Here is a 24,996-nt window from a genome sequence, read left to right as displayed (position 1 = left end):
TCAGGTGAATCTGGTTGTATTTTAAATGAAGACATTCAATCAGGAACAGAAGATGTTGAACACGTTTCAGGAGATTTTAACCTGCAGCTTTCTGTTTCAGCTCTCAGAGATTCAGCTGCAGACGGATGAGGAACAAACAGTGACAGCAGTAACACCAGAACCAGCTCCACGTTTCTCACATGTCAAATTTCAAACAAAATGATCTTCACAGTGAGAGAAGAAGCATAAAAACATCGCAGAATTAAAGAAGAGGCCATAAATCCATATTCTGCATGTTGCATTTGGTTTAAATACCTCAGTGTTAAAAGTTTAACAGGAGTGACATTCAGCGTTACAGAGACAGACACAAAGAGCTGAAGCTAGAAAAGAGACGACCAAACACAGTCGGATTAAATCCACAATAAATCGCCTGTTTGATTCTGAAATGAAATGTTTGTGGTCCGGAGACTGAAGCTGGACCATAAACGGCTTCAGTCAGGTCTGTCAGACTCACAGATCCTTCAAACCGACTAAAAACAGAAATGATGATAAGCAACAGGTTATTAAATCCTCCCCCAAAGGCACCCTGTGGATTTTTTTTAATCATTTTTGTTTTAAAGCAAATAAGCCGTTTTCTCTGCTTCAGCAGCAGCAACATGAATGCACATGCACAAGGGCAACAAAATGCACATTTCTGTTGACTGCAGGAACTTTGAGAAATCTACAAAATACGTAGTAAAAGGTGGGAAAAGTCTCAGAGGAATGCTGCGATGCACAAGGAAGCATCACAATATGACAGCAACAACAGACGGCATCAAGATGACTAGAAACATGGACCAGCAAAAACAGAAGAGCTCTGAATATTATGAAATAAATAAAAGCCATTCAGAAAATTGGACTTTAACAAGGAACCAGAGCAAAAATGGCACATTTATATTTAAATGCTTTCCATCGTACAAACAATTACAAACTTTATTCATTTAATCAGCAGTTCCTCCGTCCAGCTGACCGAGTCGTCTCTCTGTGAAAGGGTCGTTTCTTTCCCTCAGCCCGTCGACCCCTGTGATGTCACGGTGATGTCATACAGTCTGCCGACCCGGCCGAGCCACTCGCGCAGCGCCTGGCGGACCCGCGCGTCGGTGACGTGGCAGGAGAGCTGGCTGAGGCACGGGTAGAGCGCCGGCTGGAGCGCCAGGAAGCTGGAGTCCGACAGGAGGAGCACCTGGTTCAGGAGAGTCAGAACCATGTTGGTCCACGCCTGCAGAGAGAGACGGGTCAAAGGTCAGAACTGGGGCAAGCTGGAGGGGGATTCAACTTGTTATAACACATGTTGCAACATTAGTTTCATCTCCAGCAGCTGTTCTCTTTCTCTCTGCTCTGAGTCAAACCAGCCTGTTCCCCTCCTGGCCTGTGGGGGCGCTGCACCAAGAACCACTGAAGGAAACGACACGGAAACTTTTAAAAAGATGACCTGAGCATAACTTCCTTCTTCAGAAATTGTAAACAAAATTGGAGTGGCATCAGATTTTAGATGTTGGAGGATTTCACTGTTGGTAAAAACTACGAGTCGTGTGCGACACATAAACTCTGGGAGATCCGACAGGTGAAGGAAACCCTTCAGTTTCAGTTTTAAAGAAAAATAATGAGAATGAATCAGTTTGTTTCTTAGCTGTAACATTGATCCCTCCTCCCTCACCTGTATCTGGGCCTCGGAGTCCCTCAAGGAGATGCTGTGTGAGCTGATGGTGGATCCTGACCGAGGCCTGTTCTCCTGCCTCAGCACTTCGGGCCCCGCGCTGACCGAGTGCCTGAGCGGGGGCCCCTGCTGGTCCACCAGCTGCTGGGGCCTCTGCAGCTCCACGGGGCTCCTCCTGTCTCCTCCCACCGCTCCGCCAGGCGCCGCCCGGCCCTGCTCCTTCATGAACAGGTTGATGTGGCTCTGCTGCACCGGCTGCTGCTGCTGCACCGGCTGCTTCCTGCGTTTGTACTCCATCATCAGCTTGTTGATGGTTTTGTCCGTAGCGATGGTGTACAGTTTGTTACCGGCGCTTTCCCACCATTCCTTCCTCCGTCCGGGCGCGGCGCTGCTGGGAACTCCTCCTACCGAGCTCCCTGTGATGCCCGAGTCTCTCTTTTCTGCTCCGGTCTGGAAGTGGTGCGGCAGACTGCCTGTGAAGCTGGAAGAAATAGAAATAACTGAGAAGATGAAGGAAGGTGAAGACATTTAATTAGAGTAGATTTTATAAAAATAGTTTTTTATATTTTTGTTAAAAATGTCACTTTGTTGTGACAGTTTGTTATGAAGACAGATAATCTGTGAGAAAAGTCAAACTCCTCTGTCTTCACAGTGCAAACTGCAGAAATTTTCATAGATTTTGTCTCATGCAATGCAACATAGTAACAGTTTTAACAAAAATGTAGAAAATAGATTTTTTATTGAAGTGACATCCTGCAGCTGTAAGTTTAAACATCTTCACCATTAAGGCAGTAAGAGGAGAGATGTCAGACCTGAACCTGGGGCTGGGTGTTGGTGTTTCTGCAGGTGAAGCTGCACTCAGATCTACTCCCTGACCCCTGATGCCTCCATCCTCTGAGGGCGTCCCCCTGGCGGAAAAGCCGCCGGCTGACGACGGAGTGAAAGTCTCCGAATGGAAGAGAGGCAGGAAGAAAACGTGATCTCCTCCCGACCCCGCGCCTCCTCTCAGCAGCGGCGTCTCCTCCAGCATGCTCTCCTGGTCCTGGTGCATCTGGACGTAGCTGTTGCACAGATCCATGCACACTTTGTAGAGACGCTTGACCAGCCAGGCCCAGTCGGCGCCCCCTAGAGGCTGGACGCTGAGCGACGGGGCAGGAGGCTGCCACTGATGGCGTTTCTCACGGCCGCGAGGCGGGCTCACCTGCCGGAGGAAACAGACTCAGTGAAACCTGAGGTCTGAACGACTGAATGAACTAAGAAAAAGTATTTTCTTTGTTTTAGGTCAGTTAGAAAATATTTTTCTTCTGAGAATATAAAATATGAGATGGACAGATTCAGCAACACTTTAAACTTCATAATAACCACATGAAACACAAACAGCCAATCAGACGCCATGTTTTTATCACCTGTGCTGTTTCTTCAAAGATATCTTCATCCTCTGAGGAGGCGGAGCCAGGGTGGGAGGAGTCAGAGCTGCCTTCCTCTTCCTCATACAGGATCTTCTTCACCTGAACATAAACGTTTAATTAGGAGAAAATTATTTTTTGTTTTATTACAAAATACTTATTAGTAAATGTTTTGGGTGGAAACTGATGGTCATCAATGTGTGACTTGTGGACATCAAGGTAATCAGACTATTCCACTGAATAAATGACATCAATTCATATAATCCAAACATATCAAATACCTGATCTGAATGTCTTTCATTACATCTGCAGACAACAAGGCAGGAACAGAAATCTGTCATATTCCTATCTATAAATAACGATATTGATTATTATTACATTAATTCTTACTGAAGTCATTAAGGGAAGAATGAGTTCTTTGAACACAGGCTGAATATTAATTATATTGTTCATTTCATCACCGTCTTTAATAGAAAGAAAAGGTGATTAGTAATTAATTCAAATCTAAAGATGTTTGAATCAGGCTGAACATAATGTAACCCGCAGTTAGCTGCCTAGCCCATAACTGTTACAATAACTTTAGTTTAATATTTTGATGCATTAAGAAACAGTTTTGGATGTTTGGCTCAAAGCTGATCTGGGAGAATTAAAAGGGTTTAACTAAACATCAGAATACTCTAAAATATGATGTGACCCACTGTCAGTTTCAAAGTGTGGTCATTGAGCAGGGATTACTGACTCTGAGGTCATCTTGCTGATTGTTCCCACCTGCTGGGCGGTCATGCTCTCAGCCTGGCTCAGCGTGGCGCACAGCAGCGCCTGGAAGTACAGGTTGAAGCTCATCGCCGACTGGCGGTAAAGGTTTGCTGCTCCACAAACACCCGACACCTTCATCAGCAGGTACTTCAGACCCGGCCGGGTGTCAAAGTCCCGAGCCGTCCTGCAGAGACGACACCGGTCAGAACCGGTCAGAACCGGTCTGCACCAGTACAACCAGTTTACGTCAAACACAGCAGCAACCTGTAGGAGTCCAGCAGCAGGTCCAGGATGATGGCTAAATTTGTCATGGAGATGTAGCGCAGGAAGCCGGCGGTGGGCCTGCCGGGGTCAGAGGTCACAGGGGTCACCCTCTCGTTGCCGTCAGGCTGCTTGACGAACTCCTCCAGCAGGATGTCGTAGAGGTTCTGGAGCAGGACCTGATGGGACAGCAGGCTCACCACGATGGTCTGGAACGGGATCCTGGAGGACGGAAAAAAAAATCATGTTTAGTCAGTTTTAACAAAGAAACTAAAATCTTTGTCTCAACTTTAATTTCTATTTCTGATCAGCTAAAACAGGGTTTAGATGTAAAATAAGGAGAATCACATCCCACTGAATCACATTATTCACTACGTTCATTAGAAACATAATGAAAAAAATGATGAACAGAGCAGCATAACACTTTATCCTAATTATATTAAACATGTAGAAGCTTTCAAGAAGCAGCAGGTAATTTTTTATATAAGTTCTAAAAACGGTAAATGACAGAGTAAGTATTGTTTTAGTCGAAAACAATACATTATAGATTGATTTAAAACCTGATGTGAACCCAGATCAGAGTTAAAGGTAGATGTTTGATCATCATCAGGTCAGAGAAGAGACTCATTCAGTCAATCTGTGACACAGACAGGAACGTTTAATCTCTTACAATCTGTTCATTTCTGCATGCTGTGCACATCTGATGGTGAATGATGCAGTGTGATTATGAACACGCTACAGATGATCGCCGCTGCATGTGAGCATCTGTCTAATAAAATCAGCACAAAGTCAGTGATGTCAGAAAACTCTCTTACCCAATTTTCCTGCAGCAGAGCAGCAGAAAGAGAAAAGAGAGTTTATGAGACGGACATGGAGAGACAACACACCCTGGAGGAGACACTGATTTGGATTTAACAGAAAACCAGGAGCAGTGTGCCAGCTGGACAGAATGTCAGTGAGAACCAGCAGAGATTTGATTTGGGGTTAGAGAATGAAAACATGCATCAGTGAGGGTGACGGGGTCCACCTCTTCTGAGCGTGGCCGTTGGACTGCTGGTCAGCCGGCAGCTCGATGATGAGCACACAGGACTGAGCATGCTCAAAGCCGTCCTTGTTGTTGGGCGTCTTTGGGGAGCACTGAGTGTCCAACATGAAGACCTGAGACAGAGAGGACAGGACTCAAATGTTTCTGGATCATTCTCTGCTCTACAGTCTTACATGCCACACTCATCCACTCAATTCATTTAATGGAAACAGGTTGTAAAACGTTAATGTTTCAGCTCTGCCTCATACTCTGAAGCTCTGAGGATCTGCTAACCGACCTGCTGAGCCATAGCTTTGATCCTCCAGTACTCGGTCTCAGCTGACGGAGAGTGAGACGGAGCCGCCACCTTCACCTCACAGGCGTCTCCAGAGAAACTGTCAGAGCCGCTATGAAAACACGCCAGAAGGTTCTGCAGCAAAGGACAAACAAAGCAATCCCTGTCAGAAATATGCTGGTGTGATGAGTTTTCTATAAGTTCTGCTGCCAAGATGAACTTCAGCTACTCTCATCAAACCAGAGTCGATCAATGTGTGACAGGAAGCAAGGAAAGGAAACACAAACACCCTGAACAAGACACCGAGTATAACTACTTAAATGTTTCATTATAAACACCACAGAGTGCCGTCAGTTTGTACAGCTTGGAAGATTTATCTTTGAAAAAGACTTCAAGCCAAACTTCCTGTTGGCAGTAGATACACACATTTGTTTTGGTTGCATTTACCCAGAATGCCCTGCGCTGTAGTCAGCTTCCTGCTTGGCGTTCACATTTGAACCAAACTGTATTCAGACCAGAGTTCACTGTTCTGGTCCATTCAGAGTCAGATTACACTTTCACAAAATGAACCAGACTTCAGACAAATGCACTGGAGTTGGATTAAACCGGACTAAACTGGGCTGGTGTGAACGCACTCTTAGATTGACTATTAACCCGAGAGCTTCACCTTTAAATTTAGCTTCTTCAACAGGACTGACCACAAAGTAAAATGTTCTAAATTAAATGGACGTTTGTCCATCATTAACGGCTCCAGCAGGACACACCCTGAGGTCCACAACGTCCCCATCCTGATCAGCCACCAAACCCAGGCAGCTCCAGTAATACTCTCTCTGGGTTGGACATAAATATTGTGTTTACTGTGGATCAGGCGTGACCTGAATGTGTCACAAACAAAAGCAGCTTTTCCATAAAGCTTGTCAGAGGTCACATGATCAGACGTCTGAAGGATGAGCCACTTGTTTCAGATTGAAGCTGCGAGTGAAGCAGAAGACGACATTACAGATCAACTTTTATTAACTTCAGGTGTTTGTTTTGTAATTTTTTACTAATAAAAAGACACATACAGTAAAAATAAATAATGCTGAAGGCGAGCCTCAGAAGCGGATTGGTTTCAGAGCCAATAGCCACAAAAAGACAAAACTGAGACCTAAAGCAACATAAATATGTCAACATAAAGAGAGTCCTGCAGCGATTCCTGCAGAATCGTGTCTTAAATAATAAAATGGTTGGATGGACATTAACCAATAAACATGCTTAAAAATGAAATAAACTTTCAACCCAGTTACTGTACTGACACACTTTGTGGTATAACAGTCACAAACTTTGGTTGGGATTTTAGGACCTGGACTTGCAAAGTGGAGAATAATTTTTAATAATTTTTTAGTTTTGGTGTGAAGCAGTTTTATTTTTTTTATTTGAAAGGAACACAAGGAGCTGCTGGTCATTATTTAGATCTTTGTTCCAGTATATATATATAAGTTATTCCTTTTTTACAATTATTTAATTACAATTTAAGTTCATCTTGTGTTTTTTATTTTTATTTTTTAAGAACATGTTGATTATTGTGAATAGAAAATTATTTGATCTGTTGAGGTCTCAGGAAAAAAAGTCTGACAGCAGGATCAATAGATGTCATCATCTCTCTTTCTGAACCACGCGCAGACACACACACACACACACACACACACACACACACACACACACACACACTGGAGGTTTAATCAGTAAAGCTGCTTAGCTGCAGTCAGGCAGGAATATTCCAGAGTCAGATTCCCGTCGAAGGCCCCTCTGTGTCAACCGGAGCCAGGAATGAAGTGGATCAGCAGGGGTTCGACTCACTGAGGATGTTCTCAGTAAACCCAGACACACACAGCAGGTCCCGTCATCAACAAATTAACACAAAGTCCTCATAAAGCCGAGCCTGCTGGGGTTTAATCAAATGAAACAGGCACCAGGCTCGGTACCGTCTGATGTTTTAGTTCAGGTCAGATGAAACCTTTCCACCTTTCAGTTCGGTTCAAATCTGAGATAAAAACAAAGTTTCATTCTTACTGGCAGCAGTAAGATGTGAGACGAAATGAAAAAAAACACCAGGTTGAAACACATGAAGGACAATTAAAAAAAAAATACATACATAATTCATTTATATTGATGTTGTCCCTTAGTGGGATCGGTGGGTTGCTGGTGCCTCTCCAGCTAACGTCCCGGGCGAGAGCCGGGGTCACCTGGACAGGTAGCCAGTCTGTCGCAGGGCAACACAGAGACACACAACCATGCACACACACACACACCCTAGGGGCATTTTGGAGAGGCCAATTAACCTGACATGTTTTTGGACTGTGTGCATCATTTGTTTTATATGCATCAGTGTGAAGCCTGGACAGATGGACTGACACTTACCATCATTATTATCATATTCACAATAACATGATTTAAAGTCTTTTGTTCAGCCTGTTGAAGCTTTATTTTTACTTAAGGCTGAATGTTTTGGTTTCTGACTTTAATCCTTTAAAATGAAACAAAAAAATAAACAATGTTTCAGCATGAAAAGCAGGACGAACGACAGAGAGAAAGAGAGAGAGCTAAACTTCTGTTAGAAAGCCTAATCTGAGCATTACTGGTTAAAGCGTTCTGATCATTTCTGCTCCGAACAGTTTCAGATGTTTTGGGTCATTTAAATCTGTTCTTATGCACTTCTGAGTTCATGCAGCCTTCTTATGTGTATCAGCTGATGTTGTGTGTGTGTGTGTGTGTGTGTCTGTACCTTCACAGGCTCTAACGTTGCAGAGAAAGCATCCTGCAGAGCGCAGCAGGCCAACCTCCACATCTCCTCTGTGAACACCGGACCCACAGTCACCAACACGTACCTGCACACACACATGCACACACACACACACACACACACACACACACACACACACACACACACACACACACACACAAAGACATGCACACAAAGTAAAGCAGTTAAGATTCAGGACAGAACATCATGTCTATGTGGTTCCCATGATTCTCACACTGGTTTTATATGTTATACAACCATCTTTGTTCTGGAGGACATTTTTCTTTAAAGGTGAATTATATTAATAAAGACACCTTCATTTCATGTCTCTGAAGATATAAAAATAATTTGTTAAATATTTCTGGAAACATGTATACATATAATGAAATATTTTCTTGAGACTCATGAAGCCAGTAGAAAACGACGGTCTGAGTGCCGACCTGATGCAGGAGCAGCCGACTCTGGAGATGGTCTCTGCAGGCTCAGACACGCAGGCCACCAGCAGCTTGAACAGATCCTTCAGCATCAGGTTGATCAGAGACTCGTAGCCGATGTCTGCAGAGAGAAACAACCAGCCGGACTGTAAACACAACGGTCCAATCAGGGAGGAGGAGAGGAGGAGGATGGAACAAGGCTTCAGTCGACTCCATGTCCTCCTGATCACCTCCGTCAGCGACAATCAGCTCTGTGGCAACAGCAGCTCACCTGAGTGGATGAAGCTGTTGACGTGTTCCACCACCAGCTCACACGACAGGCCGATGGCGTGCTTGAAATTCGATGACGCCACGTCCCAGTATGAGTGGTCGCCATGGCTACGCTGCAGCCACAGCGACATGACAGGAAGCAGCAGCTGGATGACGGCAAAGATGGCGAAGCCCGGACCTGCAGGTGGTGTGGAGGAGTTAGGGAACCTGAGCAGCTGGTGGTTTGTTAAACCTCAGAGACACAGGAAGGGGAAACCCTGAACAATATCGCTTAAGACATGGATTTTCATTTTTACTTATTCAGTCAGCTAACGATGCCTCACTGGGTTCTTCTGGCACCATTTCTCATATTTACAATTCCTGTCTCATGATCGCCATGCGCTGCACTCCTTAATATCTGCTTCATACTGAACACAAACGCTGCAATATCTGAGTCATCAATCTGTGCATCGTTGGCACAGAGCAGTTGATATTTCCAGGCTTTGTGAAATCCCAACAAATGTCTGTTTTTAATGCAGACTTATGAGTATTTAATAATATTCCTGCAGACCAGACCCAGTAAAGCCGGAGATGTTCTGCTGTGTTCCTGAGTCACCTGGAACGGCTGTGACCTCTCTGAGCAGCGTGAACAGCAGCTCCAGGGTGAGCGGCTGGTGCTCCCGGGGGCAGTTGGACACGGCGGCGGTGAGCTGCTCCAGCAGTAAGATCCACACCTGGATTAAACCTGCAGCGCAGAGGAAACCTCAGCTGGACCCCAAACAGGAAACGAACCGGGAGGAACAGGAAGTCTTCTTCACCTGTGTCATCGTCGAACTCTTGCAGGACGCAGTCGACGCCGTCCTCGCTGCTGACAGAGCGCTCCTGCGACCGCATGGGCAGGCTGGCCAGCCGGGCGCCCAGGAACACCGGCTTGGACGGCATCTTGTAGATCTTAGCCAACAGCTGGAAAAAAAACAGAGCCTGATGAGAGGCGGCGAGACGCTGCGGCGCGGGCGAGACGCTGCGGCGCGGGCGAGACGCTGCGGCGCGGGCGAGACGCTGCGGCGCGGGCGAGACGCTGCAGCGCGGGCGAGACGCTGCGGGCGAGACGCTGCGGCGCGGGCGAGACGCTGCGGGCGAGACGCTGCGGGCGAGACGCTGCGGGCGAGACGCTGCGGGCGAGACGCTGCGGCGCGGGCGAGACGCTGCGGCGCGGGCGAGACGCTGCGGCGCGGGCGAGACGCTGGGGCGCAGGCGAGACGCTGCGGCGCAGGCGAGACGCTGCGGCGCAGGCGAGACGCTGCGGCGCAGGCGAGACGCTGCGGCGCAGGCAAGATGCTGCAGGCGTGGTCCTACCTGGGAACATTTGTGCAGGTAGTCGAGAGCCGGAACGCAGAGCACAGTGGAGCTCAACCCGGACACATGAACAGAGTCTCCGATCTCCTTATAGTCCACCTCTCCTGCTCACAAACACACAGAAAACTGGAATTAGGAGCAAAAAGTGCTGCACAAATACAACAGTCACATCTAAAGGTCAAAATGAAATGAAAGTTAAAACGTTAATCTCAGCTGCTCTGAATAAAGACATGAAACAGGCAAACGCAGGATTCTGATTCCAGGAGGAATAAATCCTGCAGGTCTGGAAATGTTAGCAGATTAAAAAACCCAGGCCCACCCAGGCCTTTGACGAACTTCAGCAGACACATGATGTAGTCTGTGGCAGCGTTGGCGAACACCTGGATGTTGTCTGTGTTGATGAAAGCTTCGAAGACGTCGAACACGGGAGCCTGGGACTTCCCTGCATGGAGCGAGAGGAAGGAACAGGAGGAAATAATGTGAACTGTTAAAGTATCGGTGATAACCAGCATCTGTCACCAGTCTGCCAGTTTACCCATGGAGTATTCTCCCAGCAGGTAGTCTTTGGTCTCCGCCCTGCTGCTGTGGACGGTCCTCAGGGCGCTGAACAGCGGCCTCCACCCGGACAGGATCTGAGGGGAGCACATCTCCACCAGCTCCCCGATGGACGTCACCACCTGGGGGAGACAGCCGGGTTGGAGTATGTGGCTGGAACCTTCCCTGTGCTGCAGCCGACCGGACCGGACCGGACCGGACCTCACCTGGTCCTGGACGTCCTCGTCGCACAGCTCCAGCTGCATGATGTGCTCAAACGGCCTGAACAGCGCCTCGTTGAAGTGGAAGTGAGGAAGCTCGGCCCAGCTTGACAGAACCTCGGTCAGAACGTCGTGGATGAAGGAAACGGCCTTCTGGGAAACGTGGCGCTCTTTGTGACAAGCAGCCTGGAAACGAAACATTTTTATCCCCCAGAATAAAATAAATCATGAACCAATCACCACAGAAACACAAAATCTTAGAAAGTATTTTGTAGTGCTAATATCTTATTACACTTGAAATAAAACAAAACTAATTTATACGTAACTTTTCAGCAAGATAGGAGATTATTTTAAGTCAATAAGTCCTTAATATTGATGAAAACATTTTAGTTCCATTGACAGATTATTTCACTCATATGTGAAATAATGTCTTGTTATAAGTGAAATAAGTTTTTCAGAAAAATTAAGGAAGTATTGACCTAAAACAAGCTCCTATATCTTGCTGAAAAGTTACTTGTAAGTTAGTTTTGTCTTATTCCAAGTGTTCTAAGATATTTGCAGTAGAATCTTGACCAAAAATACTTGGTAAGATTTTAAGTTTTTGCAGTGTAATTACCCGACTGATTGAGGAGAAACGAGACAATCGGAGCAGAAAGAAATTTTTCAGAAGACCATCCTCCCTGCTGCAGTTCCCTACCTCCACCAGGTGGGGCGCCACCACGCTCCAGGCCCTCATCATGTGCAGCAGGGGCCGGTTCTTGTTCCTGACGATCCTCAGCATGGCCTCTCCGAGACGGAAGAGATGCAGAGCGCTGCGGCGCTCCGACGTCGACTTGGCGACTCCTGAACACAACCAGAGAAAATCATCAAGGTTTCCACGGCAACAAGACAGACTGTGTTTGAAGACGATTATTTATTCTTTACATGGATCATTATGTGGGATATTAACATTAATTTGAGAAATGACAGTTAATCTCCTCTTTGGTTTCATGAAATCTGTCCGTTCATCAAACCTAATTCATGTTTCCAAACTTTCTCCTTCTGCCACATTTGTTCAGTTTTTTTCTGATTGTTGTGTTTTGAACTTTTAGTCCATTAAAACCTGTGGAGTCTCTGGAGGAGGGCTCAGAGGTTTAAGTCATTTCTCTGACTTGGTTGAATCTGCAGGAACATGAACTCAGACTGGAAGCTCTGAAATATTTTCCTCTTAGAAATAATCTGAAATGACCTTCTGACCTTCCCTGACAGTAACGGCTTCGTCTCTAAGGTCGGTGCTGGTGACTTTCTTCCCTGGCTCTCTGTCAACACATACTTTTACTCTCCATGTTTTCTTGCTGACTATTTTCCCTGCAGTGACAGAAACGTGTGTGAACATTTGCAGGTTGTGTTTCCTACCCGGCATCACCAGAGAGTAATCTCCGGTCTCTGCAGCCGAGTTGAAGAGCTGAGACTGAGAGGCTTTCCTGAGCTGCTGCAGGAAGCCGACCAGACCCACCAGGTTCAGCTTCGTAGCTGCTTCCTCAAACAGCCTGAAACACACACACACACACACACACACACACACACACACACACACACACACACACACACACACACACACACACACACACACACACACACATTACCATCACAAGGACAATAGGAAGATCTGAAGGTTCTCTTCACTGAAGGACATAAATGCCATTAATTCAAGTTTTTCATAATTTAGTAGAAGTTTTCTAATCTCAGGTTTTAATGTTTCTGCTGCACAAGCAGGTTTGAGTTTACTGTTATTTTTCTTTTGTGCAAAAGGTCAAATATATACATACACCACTAAGCATAACTTAAATGCCTACAGCTGCACCTCTACCACAGGACTCTGGCTGATATTTGACAGCTCTTCATGGCAGAACTAATCAAGTTCTTTAAAATGAAACTCATGAAAGTCAAAGAGGCTCAAAAAGCCGATAAAGAAAGTTGATTCTGTCCTGAAACCTCTGGAGGTTACGGTGTGAAAAGGATTCTTACATGAAGAACATTACAGATAACCCTCATCATCCTCTTCATCAGACTCATACAACAAGACAGTGGCTTCAGTCAGAGGCTGCCTAAGAACCACTGTAACACTGACCTCTACAGGAGATCCTTCTGCATCTGTAACAACTAGTTGAAAAACCTTGTATAATAATTTTATTCTTCTGAGATTAATAAAGTATTTTAGAATTGGACTCAATAAACTGTGTTGATGTTGGAGCCATTTATAGAAACTAAATGATAGAAACTGTTTGGAATAACTTTAAAGGAAAACTATAACATAAACTACTTATTTATGAAAAATGGCTTCATTTGTTTTCTATTTAATGGCAGAAAGACGTTTAAATATGAACATCTAACTTGTATTAAACATTTCAATATTTCAATCAGCAAATGAATCAATTAACTTTAGACCTGAAAACAAAGTAATACAAATATTTCCTTTGATGATCTGCAGCTTTTTTAGTCAAATAAAATATATGTTTAAATGTTTAGTTTGAAAGTGGAGCAAATTCAACATAACCAGGATGTCCAGATAATCACTGACCAACTGCATAAAGAGCTGCTAAACTGAGGAGTCACAGATGAAGATGCAGAGAAACGGGTCCAGCTGGTAAACAGACCAGCCTTTTGCTCTGTTTACTATTGTTTGGTGAAACTTTCACATCAGAAATGTGTTCAGTCCATCTGCTGCTGCAGAGGATCAGAGAAAATTCTTTATTCCCTGCAAAAGCAGCTCGGATAAGTGCTTACATAAGAGATGATCCTTGGTCTGAGCAGAACACACACAAAGGCAGCTTCACTTCACTGTGTGTGTGTGTGTGTGTGTGTGTGTGTGTGTGTGTGTGTGTGTGTGTGTGTGTGTGTGTGTGTGTGTGTGTGTGTGTGTGTGTGTGTGTGTGTGTTGCATGCTCATTCATATGAGTTGAATGTTTTGCACACGTGACTGAAATCTGAAATCTTGACTGTTTCCCAGAAAACTCCCCGACTGTTACACAAACTGACCTCATTTTATGAATTTATCTGCATTATGATAACTTATACACATAAAAACACTTTGACACACAGAACCAAGCAGGATTCACTCTACTGCCACCTGCTGGGTGCATTTCAGCACAGCACCTCCTGGTGGACGCTTGATGCGACTCTTTGACCCTCATGAATACGTTTATAAACCTATAAAACACACTAATGTGTTTAAACTGAACCCAGTAAAGCATCACATGGTCCAAACATCCCAGCCTCTGCAGAGCGAGGTCCCACCTGTCCGCCTGCGTGGACAGCGTGCAGACGGCCTTGGCGGCGCCGGTCCCCATCATCAGGCTGCCGCTCCTCAGGTCCAGGCCCCGCCCCCCTCTGCTGCTCTCCTTCAGCAGCTCCTGGATGGACAGCGGCTGGATGACCGGCTGGCTCAGGCTCAGCTCGGCCGCCTCGGGGCTCGGCTCGCAGCTCAGCTCCAGACCCAGGTCCACGCCGGCCGCCTGCTGGGTGATGGTGGTCAGGGAGGACGGCTGCAGGGAGCCGTCGCTGAAGTGGGTGTGCTCCAGAGAGCTGATGTACTCCGTCACCCTGAGACAGAGCCGGACCGCAGTGAGTTTTTATGATTTACGGCGCAGCAGGGTGAGGCTCATGTGTCTGTACCTGAAGACGTGTGGCCAGCAGTCGTGGTTGTGGCTGCCCATCTCTAAGCCCACGTTCAGGATGGCGTCCATGCACAGCACATGAGCCGTGTGGAGGCGGACTCCCTGAGGACGGCCCATCTGCTCCAGCCGCTGCTCGACGCGCTGCTTCACTGCCAACAGCAACAAGACGGCAGAGATGAGCGAAGGCATGCAGGACGTAGAGCTGAGCTCAGCTCACGTCCAGACAGGGAGGAAGGTTTTAAAACGGATTCCATTCAACAGGTTCAAAATGACTCATTTTATCTCTTTTAGGAATCAGATCCTCAAAAACATTCCACCTTTAAAGTTTGTTCAAGTCGTTACAGTTATTTTTATTTAATTTTTATATTATGTGGGGTTTTTAATGTAATGACAGAAAATTACGTTTTTTTAACTTAAATCTACTGCAGATTGCAGCCATTTTTTATTCATCCACATTCCTGATCATGAACACTAACAGACCAAATGGCTGCTAAACTTCAAATGAATATGTGAATAAAATAATTCATACCCATTAAGTTTATTTTTTATTCATTATTGTTTAAAACATAAACTGTGATTGTGTAAAAACTGTAAACAGGTGTTTGAATCAAATGGTTTTTCTGCTGTTAAACATGTTTTCTCTTTTCTCCCCTCAAAACTGCATTTTAATCTGTGGAAAAATCATCAGTGATTCTTTCTGCAAATTTATGAAACATCCCATGATGGTGTTTATGCATATTTAAAATGTTTTTCTACCAGTTGGTGGTTAAACATAACTCAGCTGTTTTCTATTTAGGCCTTCACAGACAGATTATATTCTTTATAACAAGGACTAATTAATGTTCCACACTTTGCCATGTTTTACTGATTTTCTAGTAAATTAACACATTAAATGAACATGATTCCCTTTACATGATAGTTAAACTGAAAACTAGAGTAACTGAGCTGCAGCCCTGCATGATTTAATCGTTCAAAATATTTGTCAAGTCAGTTAGAAAATGATGTTGAATGTTTTTACAAATCATTAGCTGAAATTTCCAGCAGTGTTTTCCAAATTGGCCACTAGATGTCAGTAAAGATCCATTTCTTACTGAGCCATTCTGAGTCATGACCACAGATTAAGATTAGCGTCTCACGCTGATATTTATGCAATATGAGTTTATATTAAAAGTGTTTCATTTTCCTCTTTCGGTTTTCAAGCCGTGGATTTTTGTGTGAAGCTGCTTTAATAAAAACGATCCGTGCACCTTTGACCTCCAGATGGCGTTGTCGTACCTTGTGTGATGGCGTCTCCCATCTCTGCCACCTCTTTCTCCTCCTTCTCCTCCTGCACACAGGAGGCTGCAGCCATCTGGGCTAAAGCTGATGCACAGTTAGCAGCAACGCCTGAAAGAGGAAAACGGCCAACAAACACGATCAGCTTCAGTTCAGATCAAAAGAGGAAGTTTGTTTTCTAAAATCATTTGTTCCACTGGTGCAGAACCAGAGATCAGAAATGAACCTGAAACCCGGCTGCGGTTTGACACCATGTGTTCATATTCATTCATCTTTCTGTGATGATAATCACAGCCTGGATTCCTCAATGATAACTAACAGGTTCTGGTTATTATTCACCGTTCTTGGTGAATGTAATGTGAAATATTCCATCCCTGACAGACAGGAAGAAACAAAAATATCAAACATTTTAACCTGAGAAACCATTTTAACTAGGCCAACAACACTAAGCTAACTTCAGAGGTTTTCTCCTGGGAAGGAAAACAACAATCTGTGTGAATATTAAATCCATTTAGCAGCTGCCTAATATAAATCCATTCAATATATTGGAAAAATGGTTGCAGAAGGAAAAGAAAACATCATTTAGTTTCCAACCTCCTGTAGAATAATTTGGGGTTTTAAAATAATTCATGAAGAAAAAATTTGTAAAATGTCTGAGATTTCATGGCCACAGCAAAACCTTTCTCTGAATCATAAAATGAATTATTTCCAACCTGAACACAATGATTTGGGGCCTTTAGTGAAACCTTTAAACTTTAGATGGGGATGATTCTCCAAACTGCAGAACAGCCACAGCAGAGGCGACATCACTTCCTGTTCAGATCAGCCTTCACCGGCAGGATGGAGCAGGTTTCTAATGCAACAACACAGACTCACTCAGTCCTGACGGCGTTCCCCAGGGGTCCGTTTTCAGACCCATCCTCTTCATAGTGTCAAATATTTTATTACCACAAAGTTGTATCTACTGGTATTTCTGTGTTTTTATGTTTTGCAGAACAGGAAGTTGTTGTAAAACAGGATCAATTTCTTTTAATATTTTCCTGTTAAAAATAAATAATTAAATTCTATTCAGACGATAATAATTTTCCTCTGTTGCCTTGTGATGAACTGGTGACCAGTTCTGGGTTTACTCTGACCACTGGAACCTGGGATCCTCCACAGCTAAGCTGGTATGAAAACTTGATGTTTAGATGTTATTGCTGCTGTTTCTGACTCTAAATCAGCTGAAATCATTGCTTGACTTTTAAAGAATCCAACGTTCTGCCAGTGCTGGAGCAACAACGTCCAGTTTGAGGAACCAAACAATGACAGAGTCTGAAACTCTGCTGCAGGCCCAACACCCAGCAGCACATCAAGCCCTTCTTCACTCTCATCACAGAGCCATCCATCTTGCCTTCAGGACCAACGCTGTGCTCCTCGGTGACCTTGTGGTATCCAGACATAAATCTCAGCCCGGCTATGTTTTCCTGACAGAGCTGTCCAGGAACATCCTGACCGCTCTCCACTCTGCCTGGTTGTCTTTAAACTTGATTTATTAATCTATGCCTGTTTCTGCAGAAAGGGCAGACACAGGTCAAAGGTTTCACCCACCAAGCGCGCAGCTGAGCGCGGCAGCTTTCCGCAGGCCGTCCAGACTCAGACAGATGGTGTCTCTCTCCCTCTGGCTCTGCTCCTTCAGCCCCTCGGCCCCCAGGATGAAGGCCAGGCCCTTGGAGCTGCCCGCCATGCGGCCCGTCAGAGGCGTGGACAGCACATCAATCAGGTTCTTCCACACGCCGGTGAGGATGAAGCGGGAGAAAACGGCACCTGATTAAAAAGAGAGGAGGGAGAGAAACCTGCAGCTAGCATCACAAGCTGGGTTCTGGTCCTGAAGAGAAGAAAAACCATGATGTCATGAGGCGTGACCCATGGTTTCTGTGGAAACACTGTAATCGAAGGACATGATAGCTGCCATGAACATAAAGGAGCTTCTATCATTATAAGTGTCATTATTTACTGAATAATGCAAAGCTGACAGTTTTAATGCACCTTTTAGTGCAGGTGTTATGTCATGTTTATGTCAGTCTTATGCAGACCTCTTCAGATAAAGGCCTGAGGTCACTGACTTCCATATCTGTCTTCATCTTTTTATTTTTCATTTTATGGACGTTTCTGTATTTTCAGTGTCCAAATTGTAAATTTTGACACATAATTTAAAGTAAGTAAATATAAACTGCATTTTATTGGATGTTTTTTGCCGATATGTCACAGACATAAACCCTAGAATATCTAATGCAACGTGTAGACATTACTTCACTATTACATATCAACACATATGAAGTAAGCAAGATTTATTTATAAAGAAATTGATCTCAGAGCTAATTATTTATGACCCATTGGTTTTGTTTATCATCCAGCCTTCAGTGCCGACGCTGCCATTTTGGTTAAAGGTCATTTTCCTCCACAGCAGAAAATCCTGCAGGAAATATGCTGCTGTTTGTTCAAAAGGTTTGAAACTGTTCAAAAGACAAGAAAACTTTATGAGAAGCAAATCAAAACCAACAACAGGGGATCTGAGGATCAGCCCTGGGGATGAATGCATGACTGTAACCAAGATGTCCGCCTTGAGTTGAGTTACAGACCTGCAGTCGCTGTGTCACCTCCAGCCCTCTCAGAGCTGAGTGCTGATTGGCTGGACGGCCTGCGGATCATCTGACCTCCAATAGCACTGCTGCCCAGGCCGTCGATGTCTGACAACACAAAAATAAAAAACTGGCATTCAGAGAATCGTCTTTTGGAAACAAACCACTTCATACGTTTTATTTTCCCCACAGTTTACCCATTCCTTAACTCCTAAACTCTAAGCGCTTCAGTTTAACGTTCGGTCCATTAAATACAGAGTTACAGCGAAATGGAAAACAATGAGAGTTGGATCAAATAATGTACACCAGCAGGATGTGCAGATGCATGATTTGTTTGGATAAAATTATCCGTCAATTTAGCAAAGTTTGTCATTTATAAACCAAATGCAGCTACACAGCATACTGGGTTTACGATCCTCTGGATTCGCCAGCATGGGGTTTCCTTCTCTGGTGAGTTGGATTTCTGTCTTAAGAAGCATGAAGGATATAGAGACCTGTCAGCATGGTGATGAGCGGCAGCGTGCGGTCTTCTGCTGAGCCCCAGTACCCGGCGTCAGCCAGCAGGTTGCGCTCCAACACCTGGTGGTGAAGCTCCTCGATCCAGGCCTGGCACAGAACCACCAGGACTCCGCTGGTCTGGATCAGCCGAACAAACTCCTTCTGCAGGACACGGAGGGAGACGCTCATCAGCTGCGCGCTCATCAGGAGAGAAGCCGTGTCTGTGGCTGTGCTCACCAGACTGAGGGCAGGGGGAAGCTCTCTCCGTCTGTAGTAGTCGCAGCAGCAGAGCTTGAGGTTGAGCAGCAGAGCGTAGTACGACACCAGGTAGAGGCCGTCTGCGTTCATCAGAGACTTCAGAGAGTCGCCTGATTCAAAGCCTGGAGAGTGAATCCCTCCTGAACGGAGGAAAGAGCAACAGCAGCTTTACAGAGTCCCAACCAAACATTCAAACTTTAAAATTCATTAAACAGCAGAACTTCATAAGTCTGACTAAAGTTTTTATCAGCCGGGACACAGACAGGAATTTAAGCCAAACTATCAATACAGAATAAACGGTTTAAAAACTATTTGAGAATGGAAACCTTCTGATGTTCTCTTATTTTGATGCATTTAGTTTCATGTGAAATCTAAGAGGTAAAGAAGAGTCTTAAGGTCCAGTTTGGTGGGAAAAATTCAGACCAAATAATATAAATAGGAGTGAATGTTAGTCTGAGTTTGTCTCTGCAGCTTGGACTGATTCAACAGAAAACTGGACAAAAATATCCAGTTTTCATCTACAAACTGGACATGAGAGGAATTTAAACATTTCACAGGTTCAGGACCATCACAACATTCTGGCCGAACATCAGATGGTAAAAGGAAATGAACAGAAAACTTCTGCAGTGGCTGAGTTTGTTTTTTCATCTGTGCTCTCAAAACTTCATCCTCCAGAATATTTGATTGCTTGAATAAAACAGTGGAGACACAAAGAGCTGCTCGGTCAGCTGGTCAGTAAACAGCTGTCTGTTACTGAACAACCCAAACAAAGTCTGTTCTGTTCTGAAACTGCATCATCATCACAGTGAATCTCTGCTGATCCCTCTTCCCTCCGCTTACCAGCCTGCAGCCCGGAGCAAAACGTGGAGGAGAAGTTCTGCAGCGACAGGTCCACCTCCTGGGCGGAGGCCAGTCCCAGGAGGCGGGGCAGCAGCGCCGCCAGCGATTGGACGAACAGCCTGGCGCTCTGCTGGTCCGCCTCCTGGCTGCGCAGCAGTTTGAGGGACATGGCGGCGGTGCGCAGGGAGCGGTGGCCCGGGCAGTCCCGAGGCGTCTGCTGCTCCTCGTCCGCCAGAGACACGTTGTCGGACCCGATGTCGGACACGTCGGAGCGCCCCGAGTCTTTCTCTGCAGCCATGGAGTACTGATCGCACGAGTCAAACTCTGTCCGAGACAAGTCCTGCTCCTCCATGCTGCAGGACAACCAGGGTCATGGATGAAACGGTGAGGAACTTGATTTTAATACGCTTAGAAAAACAAACGCAATAAAGACCAATCACCAACCAGCTGGGTTCTGATTGGTCAGCCACAAAGCTGTTCAGAAACACAAATCTGAAGTATTTTTGTCTGGTTTTAGTGCAAATATCTCAACACACTTGAAATCAGACAAAACTTACAAATAACTTCATCACGACATAGGAGCTTGTTTTAAGTCAATAATTCTAGTTGTTCAGATTACTTTACTTATAACGACTTACTTTTCCCATAAGTGAAATAATCTGCCAGTGGAAGAGTACCTTTTCATCAGTAAGAAGAAATTATTGACTTAAAACAAGCTCCTTTATTTTGCTGAAAAGTTACATGAAAACTTGTTTTGTCTCGTCAAGAATACAAAAACATTTGCCTCAATATATCTGTCATTTTTGACAGATATATATAAATATATCTGTCAAGCTAAGCAGCTACAGAGAGCTGCTGAGTTTGAAAAATCCTAGTAATGAGCCCTAAAGTTGAGGGAGTCGTACCTGAAGTTGCTCTCGCTGTACCTGGACCCCGGCCCGTGGTGCGGCCGCGTCCTGGAGTCCACTGACAGGAAGTTGGTGATGTCAGAGAAGACGAGAGCGTGACTCCTCTGCACCACGTCAGGAGGAACGCCTCCTCTGTCTCCTCTGTCCTTGTCCTCCTGTCCCTCGGCCTCCACGCCGCGGCCTCCTCCTCCCTCCGCCCTCTCTCCTCTCGGAGCCGCGCCTCCTATCGGCTCCCGCTGGCTCCTCTCCTGGCCTCCAAAGGGACAGCTCAGCTGGACGCGTGCGTCCTCGCCGCACTCCTCAGGCGTGTGTCCCTGACCCAGACCCAAGTCCCCCATCTCCAAGTCCAGGGTGGTTTGTCCCGTTTCCGTGGTGATACTGATGCTGATGTCCGGGCTGCACTCGGTGGCGCCTGCGGCGGCCATGTTGGAGGCAGCGGAGTCCCACTGGGGCTGCTCTGAGGACAGGATGTGTCTCTGCCACCTGAAGTCGGCCTCGTTGATCTCCATGGACTCCCGGGTGGACTCCGACCCGTCCTTCAGGTCGTCCAGGCGCCTGAGGAGAAACCGAGCCTGCAGGAGGAAACACAGCGACTCTTACTGCTGTTGATGCGTCCAGAGAATCGTCACAGTCGGAGGGAGAAACGTCAAAACTCGGTGCAAACAGTCACCAAGACGGGATTTGAACCCGGGACCTTCTTCCTGCAAGGCAGGAACCTCAATAACCTCCATTTACAGTTATTTATGATCTTAAATTTAGTCTATAGTGATATTTATTTAGGTTTTACTATTTATTTTTGTTTTATTTATTTTTATTATTACTACACAAACATCCATTCATAAGCAGCATAAAAGTAATTAGAATATATTGAATTAACGTTAATTAATTGCAGTTATTGGTAATTTCTGCTAAGAAAAGTCAGAGTTTCCAGAAAGTGGTTGTGAGGTTCACTTCGTGTTCTGACTTGGTGTCATGAGTCGACCTGTTCAGGCTGCAGGCCGCGACCCTGCGACAGGTCATCCAACGCAGCCAGAAGAGCGCAGGCGCAGGAAACGGAGGCGAAGCACGCCTCGATGCCGCCCTTCACACAGGCCTCCGTCATCCCGTCCATCACTCTGAAACCAGAACGTTACAGCCAAACTGAGTCCAGGTTCAAAATGCTGACTTTCATCTAGTTTTCTCTGAGTGAAGCTGTGGATCAGGTTTATTTACTGACAGTTTGAGCAGATCCAGGTGGGACTTCCTCTTTGAGAAGGAGCGTTTCCTGGTTTCAGGTTCTGCTACACACGGCCCGGCCAGGTCGTAGAGGCGCTGCGGGCTGCCAAGAATCTGACCAGGACAGAAAGATGTTAACATTCCTTGGTTTAGTGAGCAGAGGATTGATGGACGGATGGGGATCACCTCCTTCATGATGCGGATGGCCTCGGTCCGGTGCTGGGGCGGCGGGTAGAGCAGGATCCGGTGGTACAGCGACTGCAGCACCGGCTTCATCGACTCCACGCAGCTCACCAGGCGCACCAGCTCTGCTGCGATGTAGCACACCGTCCGCACCACCGGCGCAATCCTGGCGGGGGCGCTGGAGGAGCATCCGGACCCCCGGCCTTGATCAGACACGCCTCCACTGGAAGAGTCCACTTCCTGACCGATTCCTGGGAGAGGAAACAATCTGGGATTCAGAGACGAGTAAGAGGATAAACAGACAGACGGACTGACGGATGCCTTACCTTGAGCGATTCTCTCTGAAAGCCGGTCTCTCTCTAGCGCCCCCGTGTAGCTGTGGTGAGAAGTGATGGTTTTATCATTCACTGGATTTCCCATAATGGCCACCAGAGACGGACAAAGCTGCTTCCTGCAACAACAAATACTGCCAATTAATATCAAGACATAAGTCAATAAAAATGTTTTCCTGATATTTGTCTCTCTTTAACTTCCAACATGAAGTATCTTCATATTTCTACATGGTGGATTCAACATGTGAGGAAACAGAGAATCGTACCACACCAGGTCGGTGAAACCTCTGGACAGGTGCATTGTGGGAGGACAGCTGCTGAGCATGGACAGGATGCACTCCAGGTAGAGCAGCTGCAGCAGCTGATTGTCACTGAAAGGAGGAGAGAATGAGGAAATGAGTCACAGAGGGGAAGTGATGTCACCGACAGAAGACCTGCAGCGTTACCTGTCCACCGACTCCAGTTTCTCACAGAACACGGTCAGAACCATCACCACGTCCTCACACAGAGCCTGGCTGGTGGGGGAAACATCTGCAAACACACACACACACACACACACACACACACACACACACACACACACACACACACACACACACACACACACACACACACAAAGTTCATTCATCCAACTTCAACGCTAAGTGATAAAACAAACTAATTAATCCTCCTCGTTTGCCTCTAATCTCCAAGAAATGAACATTCCTGAGGGGGAAGTTCGGCTCCAGCCATGCATTCAGGTTATTTATGCGTCACTATTTTTTGTTTATGTTTATGCATTTGGCAGACGCTTTTATCCAGACTAACAGACGGGGATAAAACAATGCAGTCGATATTAAAGCTAACAATAAGCTACTTAGAAGGAAGAACACCAGTGAGGTGACAGAGCAGAAATAGAGGGAAGCTTAATAAAGTGGCTTTAAATCATCTCTAAATTAGTTTGTGCAGCTTATTTATCCATTCGCATTACATTATTCAGTTTTAACTGGTATTGTGTTCACTAAAACACCCAGTTGTTCATTTTTTTGGATTTTCAAGTCATAAAATATTAGTTTTACCCTCCAGGTGTAGCTCAATATGTTAATGTTCATAAAACATGTTTTCTGTATGGCTGCTCTGTGCTGTTCTCAGTCCATCCATTTTGTCCCTCATAGAGACCCATACACCAAGACAACAATGACTCTGGACATTACAAACTGCCCATGGAGAAACTAGACACTTCGTTCTTCACTAAGCAGATGTGTAGGATGATGTGTACCTTTTCTCTGCAGAGGCAGCGCGGTCACCTCGTCTCCTTCAGCTCCCTGCAGAGCAACACACAACACCAGGGAGGGTCACCGAGTTTGTGAAACAAGGAGATTTAAGGAGCAAAAGAAAATGAAAGGGGAAAAAAAAGCTAATTTCATGTGTTTAAAATGACTGATGACAAAATATTACAAGATGAACACAGCATGATTAAACTGCAGAACCAGTAAGCAGAAAACGACACTGGATTCAAGAGGAAAAATATCAACCAGATGCTTCTGATCAAATTGACAGACCGATCATCACCAGTGAGAAAAGCTGGTTAAAGTATTCTCATCTCAGCAGCAGGTGGGTGTTAAACAGGCCATGAAGGAAAGAAACCAGCCATTATCTCAGAGAAGCAACTGGTCGTAGGACTTATTCAGTTACTGGACCTGCTGGCAAAATCCTTGCAGCAAATCCAATTTAAACGAACTGAACAGTTCTTCTTTATGCTGATGATTCAATACTTTTTATTGTTAATCTCCAAATTTCTCCATCATCTGTGTTGTCATTATTAACCAGAATAAGCTTGTTGACATATCAGGAGATTTTTTTGCTTCATTAAAATTAAAATTAATTAAAATAATTAGGGATGCATCAGAATTATAATATATCAGTATGGACCGATATTAATAACCGATGTTTATTTCCATCTACTTGTCATAAGTCTCAGGAGGGCAGAGTGTTGGCCACGCGATCAATAAAGTATTTCTGATTCTTAATCCTCACTGGAGGATATAAATATCAGAACCAGTTTTCATATCAGTGCGTCTTTAAAATGACATTTAGGAGAAACTCTGACCAAACAATGAGTCAACTGATCCTCATCAGAGTCACAGTATAAAGTCACTTCCAGACCATCTGCTGTCTGTTATTCTACAAAAATGACCCTCAGTCACTGAGTGAACCATGAACTCAGTTAAATCTGAG

At 45.3% G+C, this 24,996-nt stretch overlaps 1 protein-coding gene across 1 annotated transcript in view; it reads right to left on the bottom strand.

The window, feature by feature from the left end:
* arfgef3 (ARFGEF family member 3) overlaps window positions 1-24,996 on the bottom strand; it is a 37,813-nt gene continuing 12,817 nt past the window's right edge. The window contains exons 7-41 of the mRNA XM_088012777.1: window positions 24,038-24,083; window positions 23,226-23,310; window positions 23,046-23,150; window positions 22,774-22,898; window positions 22,451-22,698; window positions 22,266-22,378; window positions 22,032-22,164; window positions 21,047-21,621; window positions 20,142-20,494; window positions 19,281-19,441; window positions 19,040-19,205; window positions 18,546-18,653; window positions 17,515-17,730; window positions 15,925-16,035; window positions 14,648-14,798; window positions 14,270-14,575; window positions 12,389-12,522; window positions 11,691-11,836; window positions 11,000-11,179; window positions 10,774-10,915; window positions 10,558-10,680; window positions 10,239-10,342; window positions 9,701-9,845; window positions 9,499-9,627; window positions 8,905-9,081; window positions 8,640-8,754; window positions 8,182-8,284; window positions 5,421-5,552; window positions 5,126-5,256; window positions 4,102-4,320; window positions 3,850-4,021; window positions 3,082-3,183; window positions 2,488-2,876; window positions 1,676-2,156; window positions 1-1,237 (exon numbers count right to left, since the gene is read on the bottom strand). Coding sequence (XP_087868903.1) covers window positions 1,025-1,237; window positions 1,676-2,156; window positions 2,488-2,876; window positions 3,082-3,183; window positions 3,850-4,021; window positions 4,102-4,320; window positions 5,126-5,256; window positions 5,421-5,552; window positions 8,182-8,284; window positions 8,640-8,754; window positions 8,905-9,081; window positions 9,499-9,627; window positions 9,701-9,845; window positions 10,239-10,342; window positions 10,558-10,680; window positions 10,774-10,915; window positions 11,000-11,179; window positions 11,691-11,836; window positions 12,389-12,522; window positions 14,270-14,575; window positions 14,648-14,798; window positions 15,925-16,035; window positions 17,515-17,730; window positions 18,546-18,653; window positions 19,040-19,205; window positions 19,281-19,441; window positions 20,142-20,494; window positions 21,047-21,621; window positions 22,032-22,164; window positions 22,266-22,378; window positions 22,451-22,698; window positions 22,774-22,898; window positions 23,046-23,150; window positions 23,226-23,310; window positions 24,038-24,083 — 6,339 coding nt within the window. The 3' untranslated portion in view covers window positions 1-1,024. The remainder of the gene's footprint in view (window positions 1,238-1,675; window positions 2,157-2,487; window positions 2,877-3,081; window positions 3,184-3,849; window positions 4,022-4,101; window positions 4,321-5,125; window positions 5,257-5,420; window positions 5,553-8,181; window positions 8,285-8,639; window positions 8,755-8,904; window positions 9,082-9,498; window positions 9,628-9,700; window positions 9,846-10,238; window positions 10,343-10,557; window positions 10,681-10,773; window positions 10,916-10,999; window positions 11,180-11,690; window positions 11,837-12,388; window positions 12,523-14,269; window positions 14,576-14,647; window positions 14,799-15,924; window positions 16,036-17,514; window positions 17,731-18,545; window positions 18,654-19,039; window positions 19,206-19,280; window positions 19,442-20,141; window positions 20,495-21,046; window positions 21,622-22,031; window positions 22,165-22,265; window positions 22,379-22,450; window positions 22,699-22,773; window positions 22,899-23,045; window positions 23,151-23,225; window positions 23,311-24,037; window positions 24,084-24,996) is intronic.

The sequence above is a fragment of the Poecilia mexicana genome, unplaced genomic scaffold (genome assembly GCF_051168715.1).
Source record: "Poecilia mexicana isolate PSO_F unplaced genomic scaffold, ASM5116871v1 scaffold_15, whole genome shotgun sequence".
Taxonomy (NCBI): Eukaryota; Metazoa; Chordata; class Actinopteri; order Cyprinodontiformes; family Poeciliidae; genus Poecilia; species Poecilia mexicana.
Note: the sequence above shows the minus strand (reverse complement) of the source record. Positions and strands in the feature narration are given on the sequence as shown.